The 23,420-nt window shown below is 40.1% G+C and overlaps 1 protein-coding gene and 1 long non-coding RNA gene across 2 annotated transcripts in view; one reads left to right on the top strand and one right to left on the bottom strand.

Annotated features, from left to right (window-relative positions):
* The window catches only part of LOC109529661 (eukaryotic translation initiation factor 3 subunit H), a 123,925-nt gene that overhangs the window by 92,187 nt on the left and 8,318 nt on the right, over positions 1–23,420 (top strand). The window contains exons 5-6 of the mRNA XM_019893041.1: positions 7,432–7,581; positions 17,055–17,175. Of these exons, the coding sequence (XP_019748600.1) occupies positions 7,432–7,581; positions 17,055–17,175 (271 nt within the window). The remainder of the gene's footprint in view (positions 1–7,431; positions 7,582–17,054; positions 17,176–23,420) is intronic.
* On the bottom strand, positions 2,300–3,129 carry LOC109529664 (uncharacterized). The gene is made up of 2 exons (XR_002170879.1): positions 2,988–3,129; positions 2,300–2,374 (listed from the first exon to the last, which is right to left on the bottom strand). It is a non-coding gene; the product is annotated as an uncharacterized LOC109529664 (long non-coding RNA).

The raw sequence follows: 23,420 nt of genomic DNA, 5'->3' as shown, positions 1-23,420 counted from the left end.
TATCATATGCAATTGAATAAGTAGACCATTTCGGAATTTGAAATTTGGGACTCTCTCAATGCATAATGGGACTCATACTTTTCTGATCAGTGAGTCCCTGGGACTCGCTGCAAGTAAACTGTAAAATTATCACTGAGAGATTACCGCTTTTTCTGCAGTCAGTGATTGACTTCTATGCAAAGTCATTTCTCAACTTGTGTTCCGTGCCATGTCATGCCTGTTGTGTTGATTTACTTCATATTAAGAAACTACTGCACTAAAACATTAATTCATAAATGTATATCATGTGATTTTATTTCTTTTTCTCAGTATAAATAACACGTACCCTGACTGTTCTACTCTTTGAATAAAAACACTTCATTCAAGCGTTAGGGAGTGCAAAGGGTTATGATGGAGGGGTGTTAATCATGAGGACCTGCCAAGTGGTATGATAGCATTGTTTTATACATGTCCTTGGCTAGGCCTCAGTTTCAAAATCAGTCCTTGGTACTTGGCCTTGGCCTCGGAAGCAAGTCCTCGGTCCTTGGCCTTGGCCTCGGAAAATTTCTCAAGTCCTTGGCCTTGGCCTTGCCTCGGAAAATTTTCCAAGTCCTTGGTCTTGGCCTCGGGTTGCCGGTCCTTGGACACAACACTGCTAACCAGGTGAACAATACAATGACTGTTGTCGTGAATGCTGCCTCGTTTAATAAATGGAGCACTGTCACTTTTAAAGCGAGAGTTGGATAATCTTGTGGGAAATCTCGTGAGAGTTGGACCCCTCGGGTTGCCGGTCCTTGGACACAACACTGCTAACCAGGTGAACAATACAATGACTGTTGTCGTGAATGCTGCCTCGTTTAATAAATGGAGCACTGTCACTTTTAAAGCGAGAGTTGGATAATCTTGTGGGAAATCTCGTGAGAGTTGGACCATGAAGTGGTGAGACGAATGCTGAGCTGTGCTTATTCAACTCAACTGTATTTATAGAGCACTTTCAAACAGCCATCGCTGCATACAAAGTGTTGTACATGGAGCAATTCAACATATACAACAAACAGTAAAGCAATACATCAGGCCTGATGTATCTGCAATCGCCATTGTAACCCGGCTGATATTAAGAGGAAAATATCGTCATTTGGGAGTTTGAACGGTGGCGGATGGTGGGTCGTGTGAACAAACGGGAAGCAGGGGAGATTAGTTGTTTTCCGCGTGTTTCAAGCACATAAAATATGCCTGAAAATGCTCACAAGCCACTACTGTTGTATATTTTGTCTACTTTTCTATTTGTTCGTCCCATTTGACAAATCTCAGTCTTTTATTTCATTAATGCTGTACATTTTCTATGTTCAGTCGAGAATAAAGCCTTCATAAAAATTTAGTGTTCGGTCAAGTCTGTCATAGACCCAGCAACACTGCTTTCGGATTGCAGTCCAGCTCAAAACACAGGTGAAATGCGCCCTCTCATGGCCGGTTGTTTTTACTGTGACTCATGATCGCGTGCCATTGTTACATTTTCTGCTCGAGCGCTTCCTGGCGACCGTTGGAAAAGTCTTTAAACAGGCCCCATCATTCATTAAGCCGCAGGGTTGAAAGCATGACCAAAGTAGCGTTTATAGTCCGGAAATTACAGTACTTCATTTTCGAAAAAATGCTAATTCCAGTATGCCAATACAGTGAAACTCCTCTACAACGAAATCATGTTTGCAGCAAGAAATTTTTCACAACAGGGGGTTTTTCACTAGCAAATTTGATCTCAGATGTAAACACACACACACACACACACACACACACACTCACACAAACGTATGTGTACACGCACACACAAACGTATGTGTACTCTTTATTTTTATTCCAATAGTGCATAAGTATGAGCATACACTTATTTGACACTTCATATAGTCAGTGTAGAAAGAAAAAAAGGGAAAGAAATTGCGAAATTTACAATCAGCATTCACTTTCACTTACATCAATTTCTTGGAAAATGTATTTTATTTTGCTTGCTCCGTCTTTCATTTTGATCACTTTTACCCTCTCTTCCAGCATCAGAGCTCTTCTTGTCTTAGCTGCTTGACATCAAAAGGTCCGTTTTGTAGCCATTTTAGCAATGCAACGTCCATCCTCGTCTGAATCTAACAATAACAAATACTTCCTGGCATGCACTAACAATAACAAATACTTCCTGGACTACTGCGCATGTGTAAACCAGTGTGGTGGTTGCTGTTGCCGTTTCCGTACAAAGCAGTAGAGGTCGCTGTTGGATTAGACTTCGTTGTAGTGAATCTCGTCACGAGGCAAGAGCAGAGAAAAAGATTTAGTATCACGCAACAGGGGTTTTTCTCGTTGTATGTTGAGCAGGAAAGTGGGAATGGTGTTAATGCATGAAGATTTTTTCACACTCAGGCGGGGGTCAGCAACACGCGGCTCCAAAGGCCCATGCGGGCCCTTTTTGGTCTAGTGGCTCCCTGGAGCTTTATAAAAGATGTTTGAAAATGGAAAAAGATTTTGATAGTAGGCTAATATAGCTCAAATAGATATAGATACATGTTGCAGCTCCAAAAAAGGAGAGCTGTGGTGTTGGTTTTTTAAAACGTACACTTTATTTATGCTTTTAACAGTCTTGACAAATACAGACACGTCTGCGTCCGACTCCGTGCCTTCTCTCTTCTTGTTCGACTCGAGAGGCATTCAAAGACAGCCTCCGAAAAACGAAAATTAATGATCACTTCACTGACACTAAGAAAAGCAAAAATAGTGCACCAAAACAAAAAAATCCAGCGAGGAAATCACAAAATAATTTCTATGGGGGCTTTTGTGAACACACAACAACGGAATGAATAACATAAACAATTCTGAGACAGTCCAGTCTCCTGCATACATACAGCATGTTTCCTTCATTGTACGTTTTATCGAAGGCTTTTATTTTTTTGTGGCTCCAGACATATTTCTTTTTTGTTTTTTTTTTTGTCCTATATGGCTCTTTCAACATTTTGGGTTGCCGACCCCTGCACTTGGGGGGTATTTATGTAGGTTTCGTTGTCGAGGAGTTTCACTGTATCTCAATGTACCAGAACCCCTAAGATGCCATGGCTGTGAGATCCTATTATAGCTGCTTTTAGTGCTAGTTGTTATTCTCAAATTATTTTTCTCTGAAAAGAATTGCATCGCTGAGGAACTAAGGGTGAAAGCAAACTCACCAAACATTGCACACACATTGGGCCTTGTAAAAAATTTGATATTTTAAATATCCAAATGCCATACATGGCTACAAAAAATTGGTCTGTAGAACCGAGACGTGTGAAAATTTGGAGCTGTATGGAATAGCCCAGGAGGTCTGGCTTTTTGACCTCATTTGGGAATTGAACACTATGTTTGACATTACCTAAAGGTCATATTTTAACAAACTCCTCATATAGAATATATGCGATCATCTTCAAAATGTGTGTGTTTCATCTTAAGATGTTTAAGATGAAAAGCTATTGATTTCGTTGCACACTGGTCCCATGGCGATACACTGTAAAGTGAAGAAAATTGGTGCTATTTTTGCGGTCTAAACCTGGGCAAAAAACGCACAAAACTCAAACAATAAATGTATCTGTAATCTGTTGCACTGAAGACTTTCACTTTCAGTTTTTTAAGTGTTCGCTACGACTACTTCACAAAATGTTACTGAACAATTACAGGGAAAACATCGTGATACTGCATACAAATCGGTGGCTTGATCACTTTAGCATTACATATACTGTAATTGTTTCATGAAACATGACATTTGAAAAAGCGTTTCTGAACAATCTAAACTCTATATAAATAAATAAAATCGACATATATAGCTGGGTGACTGAAATGTAGATTTTCTATCCTAATTTGCAGTCTTTACGATTTGCAAATGTAATAATTGTACTACATTGTGATGTAAATCTGAATTCAATTCATTGTTCAGCCCTCTTTCAAATTTTGTAAAGTGCCCCCCCGCCCCCCCCCTCCCTCGCTTATGCATAATTTGCTTGCATACATACCAGTACTTCCCAAAAAGCTCCAGTCTCATCTGTCCAGAGGACATTATCCCAGAAGGGTTGGAGCTTGTAATTGTGCGTTTTGGCAAATTAGTCATGTTTTTCTCAGTGGCCATTGTGGGCTTTTCTTTCTTTTACAGAGGCATACCAACAATTGTGCTTGTGCCTTTACACAAAGAACACACTTTACTTGATGTGAAACATGGAGTTTGGCGTAAATTGTCATATTGCAGTGATTGGTTATGCAACAAACTATTTACTTTTGGCTCATAAAAAAAAAAAGTCTGATTTTCATAATTGAACTTTCAGCACATTTTTATTTATTGTTATATTATCATGTTCACATATTTTAGCCACCATCCGGGTGTGTTTTCTTTCTTTCTGTGATCAAAAGGTACAAACATTTTCGATAAGTGCCAAATAGAAGCATCGCTTTGAGATGACCTCCTAGTGCACTGTTCTTTGGAGTGTGGGCAATTGGTCAATAGCATGCACTTGAATTTACAATCCGAAGCACCTAATTAGTCTTTGTTTTTGTCCAGTGGGAACCAACTTGGAAAGATCATGACATTAAGTGTGACAAAGTCTAATATCTTTGAACAATTTGTCATGCCTGAAATGTGTTGGTCCTCTGTTTCCTCATACGCCTATTCATATTGCTCTATTGCCATCTGAAAAGGTCATAATAAGCAGGATATAAGTTGAGCCCCAGTGATGGATAATTGTGCCAATGTAAAAGGTTGTAGTGAGCCATAGTTTCCTGTCCTCCCCCTTGGAACTCAATGCTGAATTGTTCACTTTTCTTGTCTTCGTGTCGTGCTTCATGCTACATCCTGAGGGGAGCTGCATGTGGAAAACCTTCAACTAGTCCAGAATTCTTCAGCCCGGATCATCACTCGAACCCCCTCCTTTCATCCCATCCTCCAACAGCTCCACTGCTCCCTGTCAAACGTAGAATCAACTTCAAAATACTCCTCTATACATTTAAAGCCATCCGTAACCTTGCCCCCCCTATCTGTCTGACCTTCTTCAAACTTCCGTTCCCCCTTGTTGCCTCAGGTCCTCATCCTCCCTCCAACTCTGTGTACCCTCTGCCCGTCTCAGCACGATGGGTTGCAGAGCTTTCAGACGCTCTGCCCCCAAACTCCGGAACTCACTCCCACCTAACGTCCGAAATATTGATTCTCCTCCCACATTCAAATCCCATCTCAAAACCCACCTATTTCAAATCGCATACTCAGTTTAAATCCATCTCTTCTCTTATTATTTATAATTTTATCTGTGGTTTTATTGTTCTTGTTTTGATTGTAAGGTGTCCTTGAGAGTTTTGAAAGGCGCTTATAAATAAAACGTTGTAGTGACTTCTATGTACATAATTCACCACCAACTGCAAATGTGTGAATGCAATGTTCATATGCTTGTCAGAGAGTTCACGATTATTTGGTAACGGGGTAGAAATAATTGCAGTCCCTTTAAGGACCGCCATTTTAGTCTGCTTGTTTCTATGGAAACTGACTTTCGGCGGGCTTCGTTTGGCGCGAGTGTTTTTTTGGTGTGCTAATAAAAAAAACACGACACACTCTCTCTCGGAGTGCGCACGTGAGAAATTGTCGCTTTCTTCGAGTTCTACAATTTCCACAACGTATTATTATTATCATCATTATTATGATTATTATTAGTATGTTGATCAATATTCTGATTTCTTGGACGTAATATTTTAAATGTTCTGTAAAGTGCTGCAGCGGTTGTGAAGGCTCTATATAAATAACAAATTGCATTGTATTCCCTATAGCATAGCGCCATCTAGTGGATGCATAACACAACCGCAGCCAGGGCTCTGTATAAAGTTGTATCGCATTCCCTTTAGCATAACTCCATCTAGTGGATCAGTAACACAACTGTAGCCACTATTGTAGCTTCTATTTTACACGCCCTATAATGCAGTGCACCCTATATATGAAAACAGCTTTAAAATAGGCCATTCATTGTGCGCTTTATACTCAAGAGTGCTTTATAATGCGGGAAATACGGTACCACCCTTTCACTTGCAAATGTGAAGCAGTCAGGTTTGACATGATTACTGCCACAGAAAACATAATTTGACAAACACAGTGTGTGCTCTCATTGGCATGAGCAGTGTCTTCAAAGTCATCAGTCAGTCTATGTAGTTTAAAGTTGATAAGTAGTCCCTCTACTGAAAGCGAAGGAGAGTGCTGTCTCTGAACATTAGAAAGGAAAGTATTGACACGTAGGTAAAATCTATAAAACGATCTCTCAAGCAGCTTCATGCTGATGTGCCTTCAGTTGCACATATTTTTCAAAAGCTTTAATGTCCTCGGAATCCCTGAAAGTGGCCACAAGAGAAAAATGGATAAAATGAATAAGAGTGGTAGCCAAAGAGCCCAGAACACCCTCCACAGAATTTTAACGTGAACTCCAGGGTTATGGTGCATCAATGTCCGTTTGCACCATCCGACGTCATTTGGGCAAAAATGTACTACTTCATGGGAGATGACCAATGCGGACACCATTGTTGAAAGCAAATCCCAAATATGTGAATTTGCCACAAAGCATATTGGGAAGCCAGAAAGCTTCTGCATGAATAGCGCTTGGTCGAACTAGAGTTTTTTGGCCAGCTAAGCAGGATAATGACCCAAAACACAGCTAAAACCACCCCGAAATGGCTCATGGCAAAACAAGATGTTTTTCTCAAGCTGTTCCTTTAATAAAAGTGTAAAAAAATAATCACAACTACTGTGGCAAATAGACTGAACTCCATCTTGATAAATTATGCGATGTTTACATTGATCTGTAGGAATAGATCACGTCACACGCAAACATATGACTCGAGCTTTCATTCATTCTGACGAAAAAAGTCTGGATGTAAACCTGGCTTATGTATTATTTTCAATTCAGTTATTTCTATTTTATTTCATAAACAGAGGAATACCAATGATTCAGTTCACATTTCTACATTTTCCAGAGAGAAATGTTAGACCCAAAATAGCTTCAATAATTTGATTTGATTTGACTTTGACTTTTTATTTGATCTCCCATAGGAGAAACTTGTCTCGGAGGACATGCCCTCCTTGCTGCTACATGCATTGAACAATACAAACACATACGCTACACCACATACATTGGACAATACATACAGTACCGGATGATATATACTCTACACACAATGGACAATACATCACAGTCATATGCACACCCCACACTGCCCTCATGTCCTCCTGATTATCTGTCTGCCTTCCTCTAGTTGTTTGTTAATTAGGCTGATAGCCTGCGGTATGAATGAGTTTTTGTATCGGTTTAATTTGCAGAGAAGGGTCCTGTACCTCCAATGACTGTAGAAAAGCATCAGTTGCACCGTTTTAACCTCACCAGAGAGGAATTTACTTGACCTTCCTGTGTTTCTGTCTTTCTCATTCCCCTCCAGATTGAAGAAGGCTAACATTGGCTTTGATCACATGTTCGAGGAGGTGCCCATTGTCATCAAAAACTCTCACCTTATCAATGTGCTGATGTGGGAGCTGGAGGACAAGTCCACAGTCGCTGACAAACACGAACTACTCAACCTATCCAGCAGGTCAGGATCATTGAGCATTTACTCAGAAACGTATGGTCAAACCAACATTTATTTTTTTATGGGGCATATTGTCCTGTTTGCCTAAGTCAGAAAAGGTGCAGAGCTGCACAATTTTTTGGCTATGTTGATCCTCCCATTGACTTATCATCGTGGAATGTATGAACTCAGTCTGGCTCTAGCCAATGTGGCACACCTCCCAATTTGACGATTGACATACTTTTACAAAAGAAGTTTCATTTTCAATATTGCCTTTAATTTATAACATCACAACATTCAAAATATGAAATTGAAAATGGAGCTTATCGGCTGCCTGAGAGGCAGGCGTCTCCAATGTGGAGCTCCAGTATGAAGATAATTTTGTCCCGCTAAACTGGCTGCGAGGGGCTAATGGCTGCTAATGCACACAGGAGTGGAATAAAACTTTACCGTGGCTATATGTCTGAAAGCTCCAACCAATCGCCACCAAAATTCATGTGCACATTCCTACTCTTGTCCACTTAAACCTTTAAAAAATGTAAAAATGGTCATCACATTATTTTTAGTTTTGTGCGGCTGATAATAGCTTTTCCTCAAAGGAGCTCACATTAATTGTCCATAAAATCCAAAATATTGTGCCAATCGCTTTTATATTTTCACAGGTTTAAGTGGACATGAGTAGAGCATTGTATATGATTGTTTTGTAAATATTGGTCCCTGTTCTTAGACACTAGGTGACAACAGAATGTGACAAAGCAAACCAGGAAATATTATTACAATGCTTGCTTCCTTCCGTCAATGACGTAGTCAGGCTGAGATGTACAACAAGTCGACCAATGTGATGCACGTCCTTGCTTCCAGTGGATGGTGGGCTCACTCACAGCTGCCCAGATCCTTGAGAACTACATCTTAAAATGGAACAAATAACTCTACACCATGCGTAGTTGCACTATGAATACTATGAAACTGTCTATAAATACAAAGAGAAATGCTTGTAGACATATTTCTCTCTTTTTCGGCATTTAGCACTTTGTTATGAAGATAGTAAAATTAGAAAAAAGGTACTGTTCTAAAGAAAACTAAAACAAACCTTTTCATTTGGATTTCATGAAACCTTTATCCTTTTATTTCTAAACGTTTAGCTTTGATTTGCCAGCATTTACAATTTAATAACACTATCAAATTGATCTCCAAAATCAAAATGAGGTTTGCACCTGAACATTAAAAAAAACATCATTAAAGATTCGGGGGAATGTCTTTTTTTTTTTTTTTTTTCTTTTGCACTAAACTTGGCAGCCCTAATCCGCCACACCAAGGATTTGCATTTTACAGCATCTGTCATTGGAAGCGAAAAGTTTGAATCCAACTGGAACTAACACGATTAGGGGTGTGTTCAGAAATATGCTCAGAGCGCGCACTGCTTCATTCTAACCGTTTAGAAACTCCAACCATATTTCAACTGGTTTTTCATTCAGAGTACCCCCAAAAAGGAGCGCGCTGTAGGTACTCCCAACTAGGGACACAGTGCGCCCAGTGCTCCAGGTAGAATAAGAAACAGTTCAGACATGAGCTGCTGATGGGTTTCTGACAGACTCCATTGGGTGGGAAGCACGCTCCGCCTCTCTGAACACACACAGTCTGAGAGTAGTGTTCGAGTGTCAGAGTGAATTTCCGAACGCTCCCTAAGGAAGTGGAGATTTTGGGTGCCAGTCCAAGCTCTAATAAAACTCGTACCTGAGTATAATTCGCAGGACCAGCCAAATTATGAAAAAAAAAAAATCAATTTATAATCCAAAAACGTAATCAGCAATCTAACGTTTCTGCTGGTTAAAATTAGGTCTGGGAAAACAAGTCAACCAACTTGATTGTGTAGACATAAAAATCCATCTAAAACCATATTTGCGGCACCCGGAACCAGTGTTTGGCCACTGTCGTGTTTTCACATGGACATTTTGAGCTGTGGACGTTCTCTTCCGGAAACAAATGTTAATGATAACGAAGATGCTTATGGTTTGTGGACACTTCAAAATTCAAGGGGGGAAAGACATGGTTTGATGTGTTACTGCAAAGCGAAGCTGGCGGAGATTGGAGATTGAGTACATGAAAGTGACCCCGCATGACAACGAGCCCGCAAATCTTTCCGCGGGCGACGCCTGCTGCTTCAAGTAACAACCACAGCTTTAAATTCATGTTTTTAAGAGGATTAACACCGAACAAATCTTCATCACAGCACGCTCGCTCACTACTTTACGGGGTCCGAGCATCTTCCACTGAATTGTCATGACTGCTTGGTAGATGTTAAAGCCTCTCCCGCTAACTTACTGTAGCTTAGCATAGCTTCCGGTCTGTGTCTCATCACTAAGTGCTGAGCAGTGATGAGTGTGAGTGTAAAGTGACCGCCGCGAGAGGCGCTTGACCTGGCGAGAGAAAAAGAGAGAGAGAAAGAGAGAGAGAAAGAGGAAAGCAGCAGACAATGCTTTATATGAAAATGTTTACCTTCAAGTGAAAATGGTGTTGCTATATATCACCCTTGGCAAGCTGTTGTATGAAGATGCGTGCTTTTTCTGATCACATCTGACACTGAACACATGCACGCACGTAAGATAAACAAATTGCAAATATTTTTAAAAAAATACATACAAAACACACAAAAAAAGCTGTACACACCACAGAGAAAAGATAACTAAAATCCCCCAAAACAATGCAACCTGTGAGTCAAATACACACACCCTACATCAACACGCACATTAGCAAAAGTGTACACTGAGCCGAAATGTACACTGAACAGGCAGCTCTTGTGGGCACACTTGTAATTTTGATAAATTGTTTCAATGTATTTTTTTTTCTTCTGTTTTGATTCAGGCAAACTTTCTCAAATGAAACAGTATAATTCCTGAGAGAGCACTTGAAACTAGAAGTGGAGTGCCACAGGCTTGTCAAGAATGAACATGCAGCAGCAGCGAGGCTCTCCACTTAGAATGGGGCACGTGGGAAGAAACCGCAAGGCTGATAGTGTTATGTTTTCAGTGTGGCGGCGTTAGGAAAAGATCAGTGGTGTGATACAAAAGTAAGACGGTGAGCAACAGTGCAAGGGAACGGTCCTCGAGTCGAGTCTCTGTTTTCTTAAATCTCCTGGGAGAGGTTTGTTAGATTCTTCTCAAAAGACATGTTACAACTGTGCTGAATATGGGAGAACAGAATGTGTGTATTTGTGGAAGGCATGGCTGTGTCGGTATAGAATCGACAAGTCTTTCAGTAAATGTTTTGAACGCTGTCTGTTTCTTGCCATTTGTTGTTAAGCAAACACCTTGTAAAATTTAATGTAAACCTTACAAGCTAGAGTACATGTTGCATGGCAACACACTGAGCATTTCCAGGAAAAAGGAGAGGACCTGTACATGTTTCCGACATCAGGAGGAAAAATAACCTGATTCATTCAATGTGTGATTCAAGAGTTTGGTGTGGAGGTACGATTAATTTATCAAATTAATTGTGTGTTTTGATAATTAAATTAATCGTTTAGGGACTTTTTAAAATTTTGCTTTTTCAAAATCCTCAGATTTTCAGCCTCTCAACAGTAAATACTCAACATTCTCCATGGAAGGAGATTTATTTTTCCCGAATCTAAGATATTTACAAACATGTGCTTTTACTTTCAAAAACAAATGATCAACATTTTCGCCAACTTTCCTGCGTGTTAAAAACCAAATCAGGACTGAAGTTTAGACAGATACATTCGCTGAGAGAATTTCAACATGGTAACAGCGATTTGGCATCTCTCGCTTTCTCTGTCTCTCGCCCTTTATCTCTCCCCCTCTCTCTCGCCTTGATTGCCTCCCGGTGAGCAAGGTGTTCCAATCTCAAAGCTATGCCCCCCCAATATGTCACAATCTCCATATTGTTTGCACTTTGCCAAGAATATTACAACGTGACGGTTATTGCAGTGTATTGTTAAGTGATATGATAAAAAGAATTATACATACTGTTCAAATGCACAAATGAATCATGACTTAATTACTGCTGTCAAGCAATTAAAAAAATGTGAGATTAAGTATGATCTGTAATTAATTGATCTAGTTAATCTATATTTTAATCTCATCTAAAAAGTGCTGAGAAAAACCCGTTTTCATTTAATTCATTACATTATTGAGGCAGATCAAAAGACAAAAAAGTGGCATTATAAAGTCTTTCATTGTTTCATTGTAAATAGACTTGAACAGATGCAGTCCTAGCCATTCACTTGCTCCTGTAGTTGAGACTAGTCCCAAATCCTACCTGCAACCTTTAGTTTCGACCACCAGGGTGAATATCACCGTTTTGTTTTTGTAAATCTCCAAATAATTACAAAATAAAAATAAAAATAGAACATCAGGTCCATAAAAAGTGCTTAGGTTAACATTTCAAAAGCAGTAAGAACATTTTTCTGAGCAATACAAGTACTCAACACTGAACTTGCTTCGGATAATAAAAATAAACAAGAGACCCTTAAATCACAGTGCTGTAAGTTAGCACTTCAGAAATAACATTGTTTTTCATGAGAAAATAAAGTGCTGAATAAACATCTACCACTTCTGGTAGGCTACTGAGGACACAGCAACTATGCTGACTTCATGCCTCGTACGCGTGTTCTCCTCTAGTTTGGCGAAGAGCTTTGCTTTAGCCTGCTATATTGCTAACGCTTTCGGTACTAACGTTAGCTGTGGATGCACTCGCAACTGAGTGCAATTAATGTGGGAGGCTAAACTTGAGCTGCTTCGGTGGTCAGCAAACTCCTTACAAATTAGGCACAACACTCTACTTTTATCAATAGTGCCGTCAGGGCATTTTTGAAAAGTAAATTTTCCATTCATTGTGCGAAGAACTCTCACATGCTCCTCCATTTTCACCTCTCCTCTCCTCACCGCTGCTTACTTAGCCCGCCCAACTCCAATGGGAGCCAATCAGCTTATGCTAAACAAGCCCAAACATAATGACAGCCAATCAATGTCCGCTTCAGGCTGTGACTGACAGTTGTTTCCCCACCCTCAACTACTTGAACACAGGAAGCCAACACATGAAAAGGGATATTATAAAAAGACAACCCACCGACAGAAACAAGAAAGTCAGACATTAAAATTTAGATTAATGCGATTAAAAAACAACGCGCTAAACATGACTGAAATTAATTATTCACAATTAACTCGATAAATTGACACCTCTATTTATAATCATAATTGTTAAATTATGGCTTCAATATTTGTCATTCTAATGTGTTTATTGCAACAATCTTGTAATGGAGCATGCAGTTGCAGACTGAACCAAAGTACCGTACTTTGTGCACTATAAGGCGCTCCGGAATATAAGGCACACCTTCAGTGAATGGCCTATTTTAAAACTGATACAATATATAGGGCACCCTGCATTATAAGACAAATAGAATAGAAGCTACAATTGTGGCTGTGGTTGCGTTATGGATCCACTAAATCGAGCTAGGCTAAAAGAATACAATACAAATACAACTGTATTTATATGGATTTAATATAAGTAAACTGTAACACCATATATAAGGCGCACTGTCGGCTTTTCAGAAAATTGAATGCTTTTAGGTGCGCCTTGTAGCGCACAAAATACGGAATGAAATTTTCGTGTGCCATTATCAAAAATATGTTTTGATGGAGAATTAACCTTTACTTATTCTGTTTTCAAATGTAGTTAATAAAGCATGTACATTAAATCATTAACCATCATCAAAATTAAAATGTACACTATTTTTGTAACATCTGCTTATAGATTGAGTTATTTGAAGCACAGGCAAAATTTTGGTTTCTAATTAGTGCAGTGTACTTATTTTACCACAGATGTGTTCTCCTGCGTGCATTTTTCTTTTTCTTGGATCCACCATTGCTGATGAAATGATGCCACTTCCTTTTGGGACTAATAGAGATTATCTTATCTTAGGTCTTATTAACATATTCATTGTATCAATATACTTCTAACTTCATAGGCGCATCCTCTCAGGTGACATAAGTGGTAACATACTAATTCATTTTCTGTCCTTTGTATTTGTGTAACATTTTTTTGTACAATTTTCTCTCCAGAGACTTAATTTGCCTGTTATTTTGCTGTTGAAAGTTGGTTACTCTCCACTCTAGCGCAGTTCAAGCCACCCCTATGTGACAAGTGTACTGTATCAGCCCATCACTTATTTGTGCTGTTCACGTCTACATGTCCATCAGGATATCTTAGCAGTTAGCATTGCTTCTCCGTCTTTCTCCTGCCCTTGTTTCATAACTAAACTAGCTAAAACTGTTATATTCACTGCCATGTAGCCAATGATTACTGACATGTGTTGATGCCAGGCACCAAGTGAACTTGCAGCTTCACATCATTTTTAGCAACATTAGCTAGCCAGCAGTAGCTTGCAGTGAACTGCGACAGCGCACGATAGCGATCACCAAGCATTCCCTGAACTGAACAGTGGAAAGCAGCAAGGTTGGGCGACTGCACAATGTGGACACACAGGGTTTTATTTTAAATTTTTACAACATAGTAATGCGTAGGTAGCATATTTTTGTGGGGGTTGGAGCAGGTGAATGGCATCTCAATTCATTTCAATGGGAAAATTGATTTGATATACAAATAAATTGAGCTCCGAGCTTGGTCACTTAACAAATTAAACTTTTACATTTCTCTGACTCTGATAAGGAAAGATACAACTATGGGTGGGTCCTTATTCATTTTTCCCATCATAACCACACTCATCAACTCTTATTCATACCTGAGTTATAATAATACAGTGTCTGAACAGTAACATTCCATCCTCTATTCAAAACATTTACTCTAAAAATGCACTATTTTTCTCGTATAATCTTGGTTCAGCCTGAGTGCCGAGCCCACCGAGTAAGAAAAGCTATCTGCTATTATCAGCATTCCAGTGGTCAAGGGAACGGTTGCAGCTTTATGGCATTAATCTATTCCTCCTTATAAGTATAGAGACTTTGACCTGATAGCAAACTGATTGCAACACCTTTTGTCATTATCTTTTGAATTACAAGAAGGCATGATCAATATTTTATAATGGCAACAATATATCAAATGTCAGTGTGTCCTCTTAGAGACGTCAGTCTTGATGATGAACCGACTAATACTCATCATCTAACTGCAGTTCCTCTCGGCTTTACAGTACTAAAGGGAGTTTAGCGTCATTGCTTCGCTAAGGTCTCTGACCTTACTTCTTTGTTTCAGTGCTGTTATTTATCGCTGAAACATAAAGCTCTTTTCAAAGAAGAAAATCAGCAAAACTTCTGACAAACAAAAAAGCGTAGTTTGTGGGAAGCATTTATCAATTCAAAAGCCAAAGCTTTAGTCTTTTGTAAAATATATCCCAAACGGCAATTAATTATGGATATTAGAATCATTACTTTAAATTAGTGAATGAATACGTGGACAGTAATGTAATGTACTGTATATTAGTGGTGCAACTCACAATTATTTTCATAATCAGTTGATTATTTTGTAGATAAATAGGTGAGTCAGATTAGCAAAGGTATTGAAACAAACATTATTCAATAAGATAAGATAAGAAAACCTTTATTAGTCTTGCAATGGAGAAATTCCCAATTCACAACAGCAAAGTTATGAAAGGAAGAAGTGGAAGAGCAAAATATAGGAGCTTCTGGAAAGGCAGCCACTCCCGCGGCGCCATCTTGAAGTCAAAATAACAAAATAACACAACACATAAGACACAGACAAATCTTAATCACTTTTCCTGCATAGTCTTTGTTGTTTGAAGCAGTTATAGATGAAAGAGGAGAGGATCAAAGTGTCCTTTCACTTTCAAATGAACTTCAAGTTAACATTTGGTGGTATAACCCTGACTTGCAATAACTGCATCAAGCATGCAACCCATCGACTTGACCAGACTGTTGCATTCTTCATTTGAAATGAGTTTTCAGTCCTTTACTGTAGGATCTTTCAGTTCTTGTTTGTTTCTCTGGGTTCTCCTTTCAGTCTCCTCTTCGGTAGCTGACTCGGTCAGTCTAAGACAGGGGTATCAAAGTCAAATGGACGGAGGGCCAGATAAAAAATTTTGCTGCAAGCCGAGGGCCGGACTGATCGAATGTTCATTGAAAATTTAAAAAATTACCACACATTGTTTATTGAACCAAATTTAATTGACTGAAAACCTAACAAATACATTCCAATATGGTCAGATAAATAAAGCAACATTTTCTTATGGCTATGTCAGTAAACTTTAATTTTCAACAGGCACAAAAAAATTACCTTTGTATAAAAATACCCATAACATGAATGAAAGAAGACCTAAGACCTTCCACTTTTTCCACTTGATAAGTCCTTTGTTGTGTTGGCAGTGTGTTTTTGATCATTGTCCTGTTGCATGATGAAGCTTATCCCAATTAGTTTGGATGCATTTTGTTGTAAATGGCCAGACAAACACGTACTGTCGACTTCAAAATTGAATCTGCTGCTACCATCAACAGTTACATCATCAATAAAGACGACTGAGCTCATTTCAAAAGCAGCATGATATTACCTCCACCATGATTCACAAATGAGCTTGTATTATTTTGGATCGTAAGCAGATCTTCCTCCATGACCACCATTTTTATTTTTTCGGAGAAGGCTTAATGACGGCCGATTTTATCAGCCAGCAGATTAATCGATCGGACATAAAGAGCAAATGTCTTGACTTTTACCGAATCAAACCATGAGGTTTCCATTCCATTCTTAAGTCCAGTGGTTGGGATGTCAAACCTTAAATATTTAATGAAATGTTGAATTCCTCAAAGGCTTAAATCAGGGGTGTCAAAGCCATTTTCGTCGCGGGCCATATTTTAGTTACCATTTCCCTTGGTGGGGCCATAATGAAGTGTTTGGCAACAAGAAAATGCTTACAATGTCTCTCTTATTTATTGTATATGAGAATTTGAAATTTTTGTACATATTTTAGCAAGCATCATGGAAGTTGCCATGTTTGATTTGCTTTCGCGGGCAAAATCCACTTCACATAAATTTTCGTTGCAGGCCTGTTCTTACCTTTATAAAATAAACTGTGAAAGGAGCATAAGAGGCTGTATGAAGCAATGCCAATCTGCAGAAGACTTTAAAACAGTTTTAATAATAATAATACATTTCATTTATAAGCGCCTTTCAAAACACTCAAGGACACTTTACAATCAAAACAAGAACAATAAAACCACAGATAAAATTATAAATAATAAAAGGAGAGATGAATTTAAACTGAATTTAGCGACTCGAAATAGTTGACACCGGCAACATCGCCGCCTGTGTGTGTGTGTGTGTGTGTGTGTGTGTGTGTGTGTGTGTGTGTGTGTGTGTGTGTGTGTGTGTGTGTTGTCCTTGCCACTGAAGCGATCCTGTGTTCAGATTAGGCTACAAGTGCTTTATGTTGAAAAGTATGGCCATGATAGATAGGTAAATGGAAATGTCTACGTAGCAGAGCAAAATAATTTGAGATCTGGATACCTTTCTTGCAGTAACCATTTGGAGAAGAGCCTTCAGCTCCTGATGGACAGGGTGGATGACATGAACCAAGACATTGTCAAGTATAATACCTACAGCCGCAATTTGAGCAAACAGCAGCAGCAGAAGCACCAGGTAATTCTTACAAGTATACTTGTATGCAGTTTTTTGATAGAAGCATTTACACACCACCCACTGACGCTGGAAGCCAAGGAGCAAAGAAAATTTCCACTAGATGCATACAAGTTAATATGGCGACAAAGATAGATGCAGATACCTTGCAGAAAGCTTCAAATATCTTTTGAGTTTTGCATACAACCAATTTTAGCATGTGAATTGCAAATCATCAAGTACTATTAGTGAACACACACACACACACACACACACACACACACACACACACACACACACACACACAAAACATTGTTTTTAATTTCTTTCCGACTCCTTAACTTTTCCTCCTACATAGTGCTGCTCAGCAAGACATCACCAAAGCACCACCATAGTAAAATATGCAAGGTTCGAAATGAGCGGTTTCGCATCGTAGTTTGGGAGGGAAAATTAGCATTGTGCGGCTAATCAAAACACATTAAATAGTCAAACTGAGAATCTACCGCCAAGACGGGCACAAAAGGTTTCACTGGGCTGGACACAGGCAGATTACTTCACCTGTGCTTGGGAAGTAGGCGGTATGGCCAAGCCCTAAACTTTGTGCTACTCATGCTACACCATTTAGTGAGCAATGATCTTCGGCTGGCTGCTGCTGCGGCTAAACGCATTGCAGAGTCCGTCTTAAGTCATTGTCCTTGTGGCGGTCGATAAGCTTCACTTCTGACAAGTACTGCTCTCACAAAGGGATGACGAGGAAAGACAGAAAAGCCATCCTAATTGCTAAGCTAAACAAACTTGACAAGGGTAGCACATTTCACAGTGTAATAGCACTGAAGCTATTGAATAGTTTGGTATTATATCTAATAAGCACATATTTTCATTTTCTTGGTTATAAGTACTGAAGACAAAAAACACATTTCCACTCAATAATGACTGACCAACTGGTTTTCATTTTGAGAGATTCAACATTTTATGCTAAAATTTAAACTCTGCATAGCAGCACACTAGTTTCCTTTCCGAAGCAGTGATCTTTTTTTGACAAATCTCACCCCATAGATTTTGGTCGATGACACAGAGTGACACCAAAACCGCAGGACAGATTTTACCGGCTAAAACAACACACTTGACTTAGCCTGGTTTGTTAAAAAGTGATAAGCTGGAACGGCAACAGGCACTGTACAACACAGTGTCAGTGTCATCTTTTTTTTTTTTTTTTTTTTAAACCGCCCTTAATTAGCGATTAAATGTTACTTGAGGATGTCGTGTTCTTTAAGTTGTTATCAACAGTTTGTGACAGAAAACGGACCCAAAGTCTGGAATATGAGTCAGGTCAGCCATTACGCCATAACACACTGCCGGGAACAACTTCAAAATATACGCAGAGCTAACAAAACAAGTCCGGCAGTTCTGACAAGGACCGCTAAAACTTTTGAGGTGAGTAACAAGTGCACAAGATCATTAGCGAAGGAGATGCTGAAAAAGCAGCATGGTCAGACCTTGACCTCATCTCTGGAAGGTTACTCGTTAGAGGTGAGGGCTGACTTAGATTCATGTGGCGCTCTAAAGCTGGGGTAGTGAGAACCAAAACAAGTCATTCTTAACACCGTTTTAACTAACTTCCATCTCTCTGTGTTGTCACGTTACTCCAAGTTGAGATAATTGAAAAGGAAACAATGTTTCGGTTAGGGCTGGGAAAAGTATTAGAAATCCTGATCGTCCTGTGGCAAGCAAGATCTGACATGAAATCTGCTTTGCACATGTTCTACAATGTCATCCTGACACTTGTAACTTTCCACAAAATGAAAATGGCAACTTCCCTAAAACGACATTGGTTACCGCCTCAAATCTGTTGGAGTTGCTCAATGTTGCCTCACATTTCCAGCTGTCCCTCTGTTTTAGTTATCTGGCATGGACTCTAAATGGAGTTTTGCATTAAGACTTTTAGTTCTACATTGTTCTAAAATGCAAGTGACGATGATAATGCAAGTCATTCACCTTTTAGACTGATTACCCAAAGTTCACATCGTATTTCTCTTTTACAACGCACTAACTTTCAACACCCGTAGATTCTTACATGTCAAAACAGGTCCTAATTTTTTTTATCTTAAAACGATTCATACTATGGGATTATGATCATAGGCTTACACTTTTTCAACAAAATATGTAAAGCAGTTACTCAATACATGATCAGCATCATTAAATGACTTGTTGGTTGGAAGCAAGCAGACTATAGTTGGAGATTGAGTTTAGGCGTAGAAAAAAAAGTAGTGTGTTTCCGGTAACCCGACCGACCGAGAATTTCTACGTCGAAAAAAACGTTACGATCTACATTTTTGCGTAGAGGGTTTACATTGGTACAAACTCTCGCGATATTCACGTTGAGCGCGTGCGTCGTTTGCCCTGTTGTCTGTCAACAACATTGAAACATGGCGGCGGCCGCGATCTCCGACGACAGTTTAAACCGCGTTTTCTGTGTTACAGTCGCGTGCTCGCACCGTAATGTTAAGAAAATAGCGTCCATTGATGTATCAAAAAAATTCAGCGAACTATTTGATGAACACCACGGGCCGAGTAAAAACCGGGGGCGGAGGAGGACGGCGGAGGAGGACGGCGGCGGAGGCGGCGTCGCACCCCAGCCCCCCAAGTCCGGAGTGGGGCGAAAACTAAATAGGTGGCGGCGGCGCCGGCCACGGAGTGGTGGGTTCAATGTCTTCTTGTTTTTTGTTTTATGGTTATTTTGTTTACATTTTTGATGGGAAAAAAAAAAGATTTAAAAAAAAAAAAAAACCTTTGTCCGACCTACCAACCCTATGCTGAAATTTCATGTTACCGGAAGCACACTATCTTTTTTGTTTGGCCTTATGTGAGACTAGAAATTGTTCATGTCTAATTTAAGTCTGGTGAACTCTAGTCGTTAAATTTAATATTACAATTTTGTCAAATTTACCCGGGACTTAACCCAACACTTAGTTTCCTTTTGAAATTTATCACATCACCATACATGGCACTCTTCCCCCGCCCTTTTTGTATGACTATTACATCACGTTTTGCGGCAGATTCCCATCACAATATTTGACACTAGGCGTTGATGTTATTATTTGGTAAGGTATGGTTCATTTATAAGTTGGCCTTCTTACGGCAATGGCTACTTGTTATTGTCATGAATGGCATAAACAATTTTTGTTGTCCGCTTGACTTCTTGGCATTGTACATGTAAATAAGCGGGTACTTGACACAGAAAAAAGGCCTTGATTATTTTTTTTGGGGGGGGGGGGGGATCAAGTCGGGCTGAAACAGGTGCTCGAGTAATTCAAGTACCTTGGTTCAAAAAAGTGCACAAGGCTTCAAGTACCGACTTATTTCCAGTGTGGGACAAATAAAGGATATCTTATCTTATCTTATCTTATTTACGTGTGTGCTGTCAGGCCCTCAATGCCTGGGTACCCTTTTATTTTGAAGTTGTTCTGGCAAGGCTGAAAACCGTGACCCTCCTTCCTTCAGGCGGCACCGCATCAAAAACCGACATTTATATGTAAAGAATATCACGAACTGGGCTCAGGAGCACTTCAGAAAAACCACTGCATTTAAGCGGAAAGGATGAAAACCCCCAATTCTGGCAATACAGCTTAAAACTCTACAATGCAAAGCAAAAGTCATTTATTAGCAAATCCCAGAATTCCGCTGGCTTCTCTGGGCCTGAGCTCATCCAAGATGGGGTGAGGCAAAGTAGAAAAGTCTGTGGTCTGAGGAGTCCATATTTCAAATTTTTTTTTTTTTAATTGTTCATGTCGTGTCCACTGGGTCTAAAAGGAAAAGAACCATTCTGACTGTTATGGATGCAAGATTCAAAATTCAGCATCTGTGATGGTATAGCACTGTGTTAATGCCAATGGCATGAGAAACGTAGACATCTGTGAGGGTGCCATTCATGCTGGTAGGTACATACATGGATTGGAGAAAAACATGCTGCCATCCAAGCAACGTCTTTTTCATGGACGCCCCTGCTTATTTCAGCAAGACAATGCCAAACCACATTCTGCATGTGTAACAACAGCATGTCTTTGAAGCAAAACAGTTGGGGGTACTAGACTGGCATGCCTGCAGTTCAGACCTGTCTCAAATTTAAGCTGTGTAATGCATTATGAAGCATAAAATACGACAACATAGATCTAGGACCATTACACTCTTGAAGCTGTACATCAAGCAGGAATAGGAAAGAATTCCACCTGCAACGCTTCAACAATTCCTGCCCTCACTTCCAAATGTTCAGTCAATGTTGTTTAAAGAAAGTGTCAGAGATGGGTTCTTGACCGTATTTTGCCGATCCATCCACTGTCCGTGACCTGGGCACCCTTTTGTCATCAAAACTCTGTCCTTATTCATGAAATAATCGTCCTCCATCCCCATCCATCCTCGTCCTTTTAAAGTGCTTCCCTGCATGATGGTGAGGGAGAGAAGCTAACTGCAGAGATATCATAATACAGAAACATTTAACGCTCATTAGCTGTGTTTGGGCACCCTGCTGCTTCTCCTCAAACTGCCTCTTGCAGGTGGGATACCCCTATAGGGACATGCTGCCTTTTACGAAGACCAGCTTGTCAAAGCTTGTACTGGCCAAGGCGATATCAGAGGATGTCATTGGCTGTTGAAAAAAAAAAAAAAAAACTTTCCACAGCAGCGGAGCAAGGGAGTGGCGCGTTTTTTCATAAATAAGTCCACCTCCACCTCCGTGTGCTCCGCCGGCATGTTGTTAATGCAGTACACGTGGTTGGGTGACCAGTGGCACGTTTGAAGCATGCCAAGGCAATTTTTGTAGTAAGCCCATTTTGCCTGAGTCGGTTGAAACGAACTTTTGGCTGCTTCGCGTTTGCGTCGAAAAAAATGTGATACGTCACACGCATGTGTATAAATAAGCAGACGCAGCCAAATAAAGTACGGAAAAAAAAATTCACACACCATGAAAAAAAAAAAAGAGACAATAGCCTTATGGTCTGTGGGATACGACGGAGAGGCATGCAACCACCGTAGGGCACCAGAATGACTGCCGATATGTTAACTTTTTTGGACGGAGATGTGCTCCCCCTCTTGTCCGCTTGAAGCAAAGTGAAATTACCCTCCCACAAACAAACGGTGAACACGCATGAGACAAGCGGTCTTTCGTGATACTTCACATTCAGTCTGAAGTAGTGTATTGGCGGATTACACACAACAGGATGGGCGTTTCTGTCAGTCGTCAGTCAAATGTGTGTTAGGGACGATTATGGGGTTGGACGAAAACCCATTTCCGTCTTTGTTCAGTCCGTCCTTTTTTAAAAAAAAAACTTCTCGTCGTCCATCCATTTTCCACCGCTTATCGGGGGTCGGGTCGCGGGGGCAGCAGCTTTAGGAGGGAATCCCAGACTTCCCTCTCCCCAGCCACTTCTTCGAGCTCTTCCCGGCGGATCTCGAGGCGTTCCCAGGCCAGCTGGGTGACATAGTCTCTCCAGCGTGTCCTGGGTCATCCCCGGGTCTCCTGCCAGTGGGATATGCCCAGAACACCTCACCAGGGAGGCATCCGGGAGGCCTCCTAATCAGATGCCCGAGCCACCTCATCTGGCTCCTCTCGATGTGGAGGAGAAGCGGCTCGACTCTGAGCCCCTCCCGGATGACCGAGCTTCTCACCTTATCTTTAAGGGACTTCTCATCGTCCATCCCCAAAATGGGTATCCGTGCAGGACAGATGGATGGACCGTTTCCTTCCCAGGGTCTGAATGCCCATTTATGGAAAGGGTCATGTAACACAGTGGTAAACACAGTGGCGGGCCGTGCATTTCAACCTTAGGCCTTCAGTGACGTCACATATTATGAACACAATACTGTATAGGCTCGTCAAGCAGCACTTAATTTTAGGAGCATATAAAACCATCAAGTTTGCATTCACAATTAAGAGCAGGAAACTACATTGTCAAAAATAAAAAGATGATTTAAAAATACGAAATAAAATGCCACCCAAATTAGTGATCTTAAACAAGTCTGTCCAATAAATTGCGCAATGTCGCAGTTTCATATAAGACACCAACCAAACAATAACAAAACAAACTGTTCTTTGAAAATAAAGTAAACAGATCATTTGCATTTTGAAAATCGACGATACAACAGCAAATAACTGACATAACTGACTAACTAATAACTGACTAACAGCTGAGATTGAACGAACTTTCGTGCACGAAGGTGACTACAATGCGCCATTATAAATTGCAGGTGAGCAGATTTATTTGATACATGTTTGT

Source organism: Hippocampus comes, unplaced genomic scaffold (assembly GCF_001891065.2).
Source record: "Hippocampus comes isolate QL1 unplaced genomic scaffold, H_comes_QL1_v1.1 scaffold94, whole genome shotgun sequence".
Classification (NCBI taxonomy): domain Eukaryota; kingdom Metazoa; phylum Chordata; class Actinopteri; order Syngnathiformes; family Syngnathidae; genus Hippocampus; species Hippocampus comes.
Note: the sequence above shows the minus strand (reverse complement) of the source record. Positions and strands in the feature narration are given on the sequence as shown.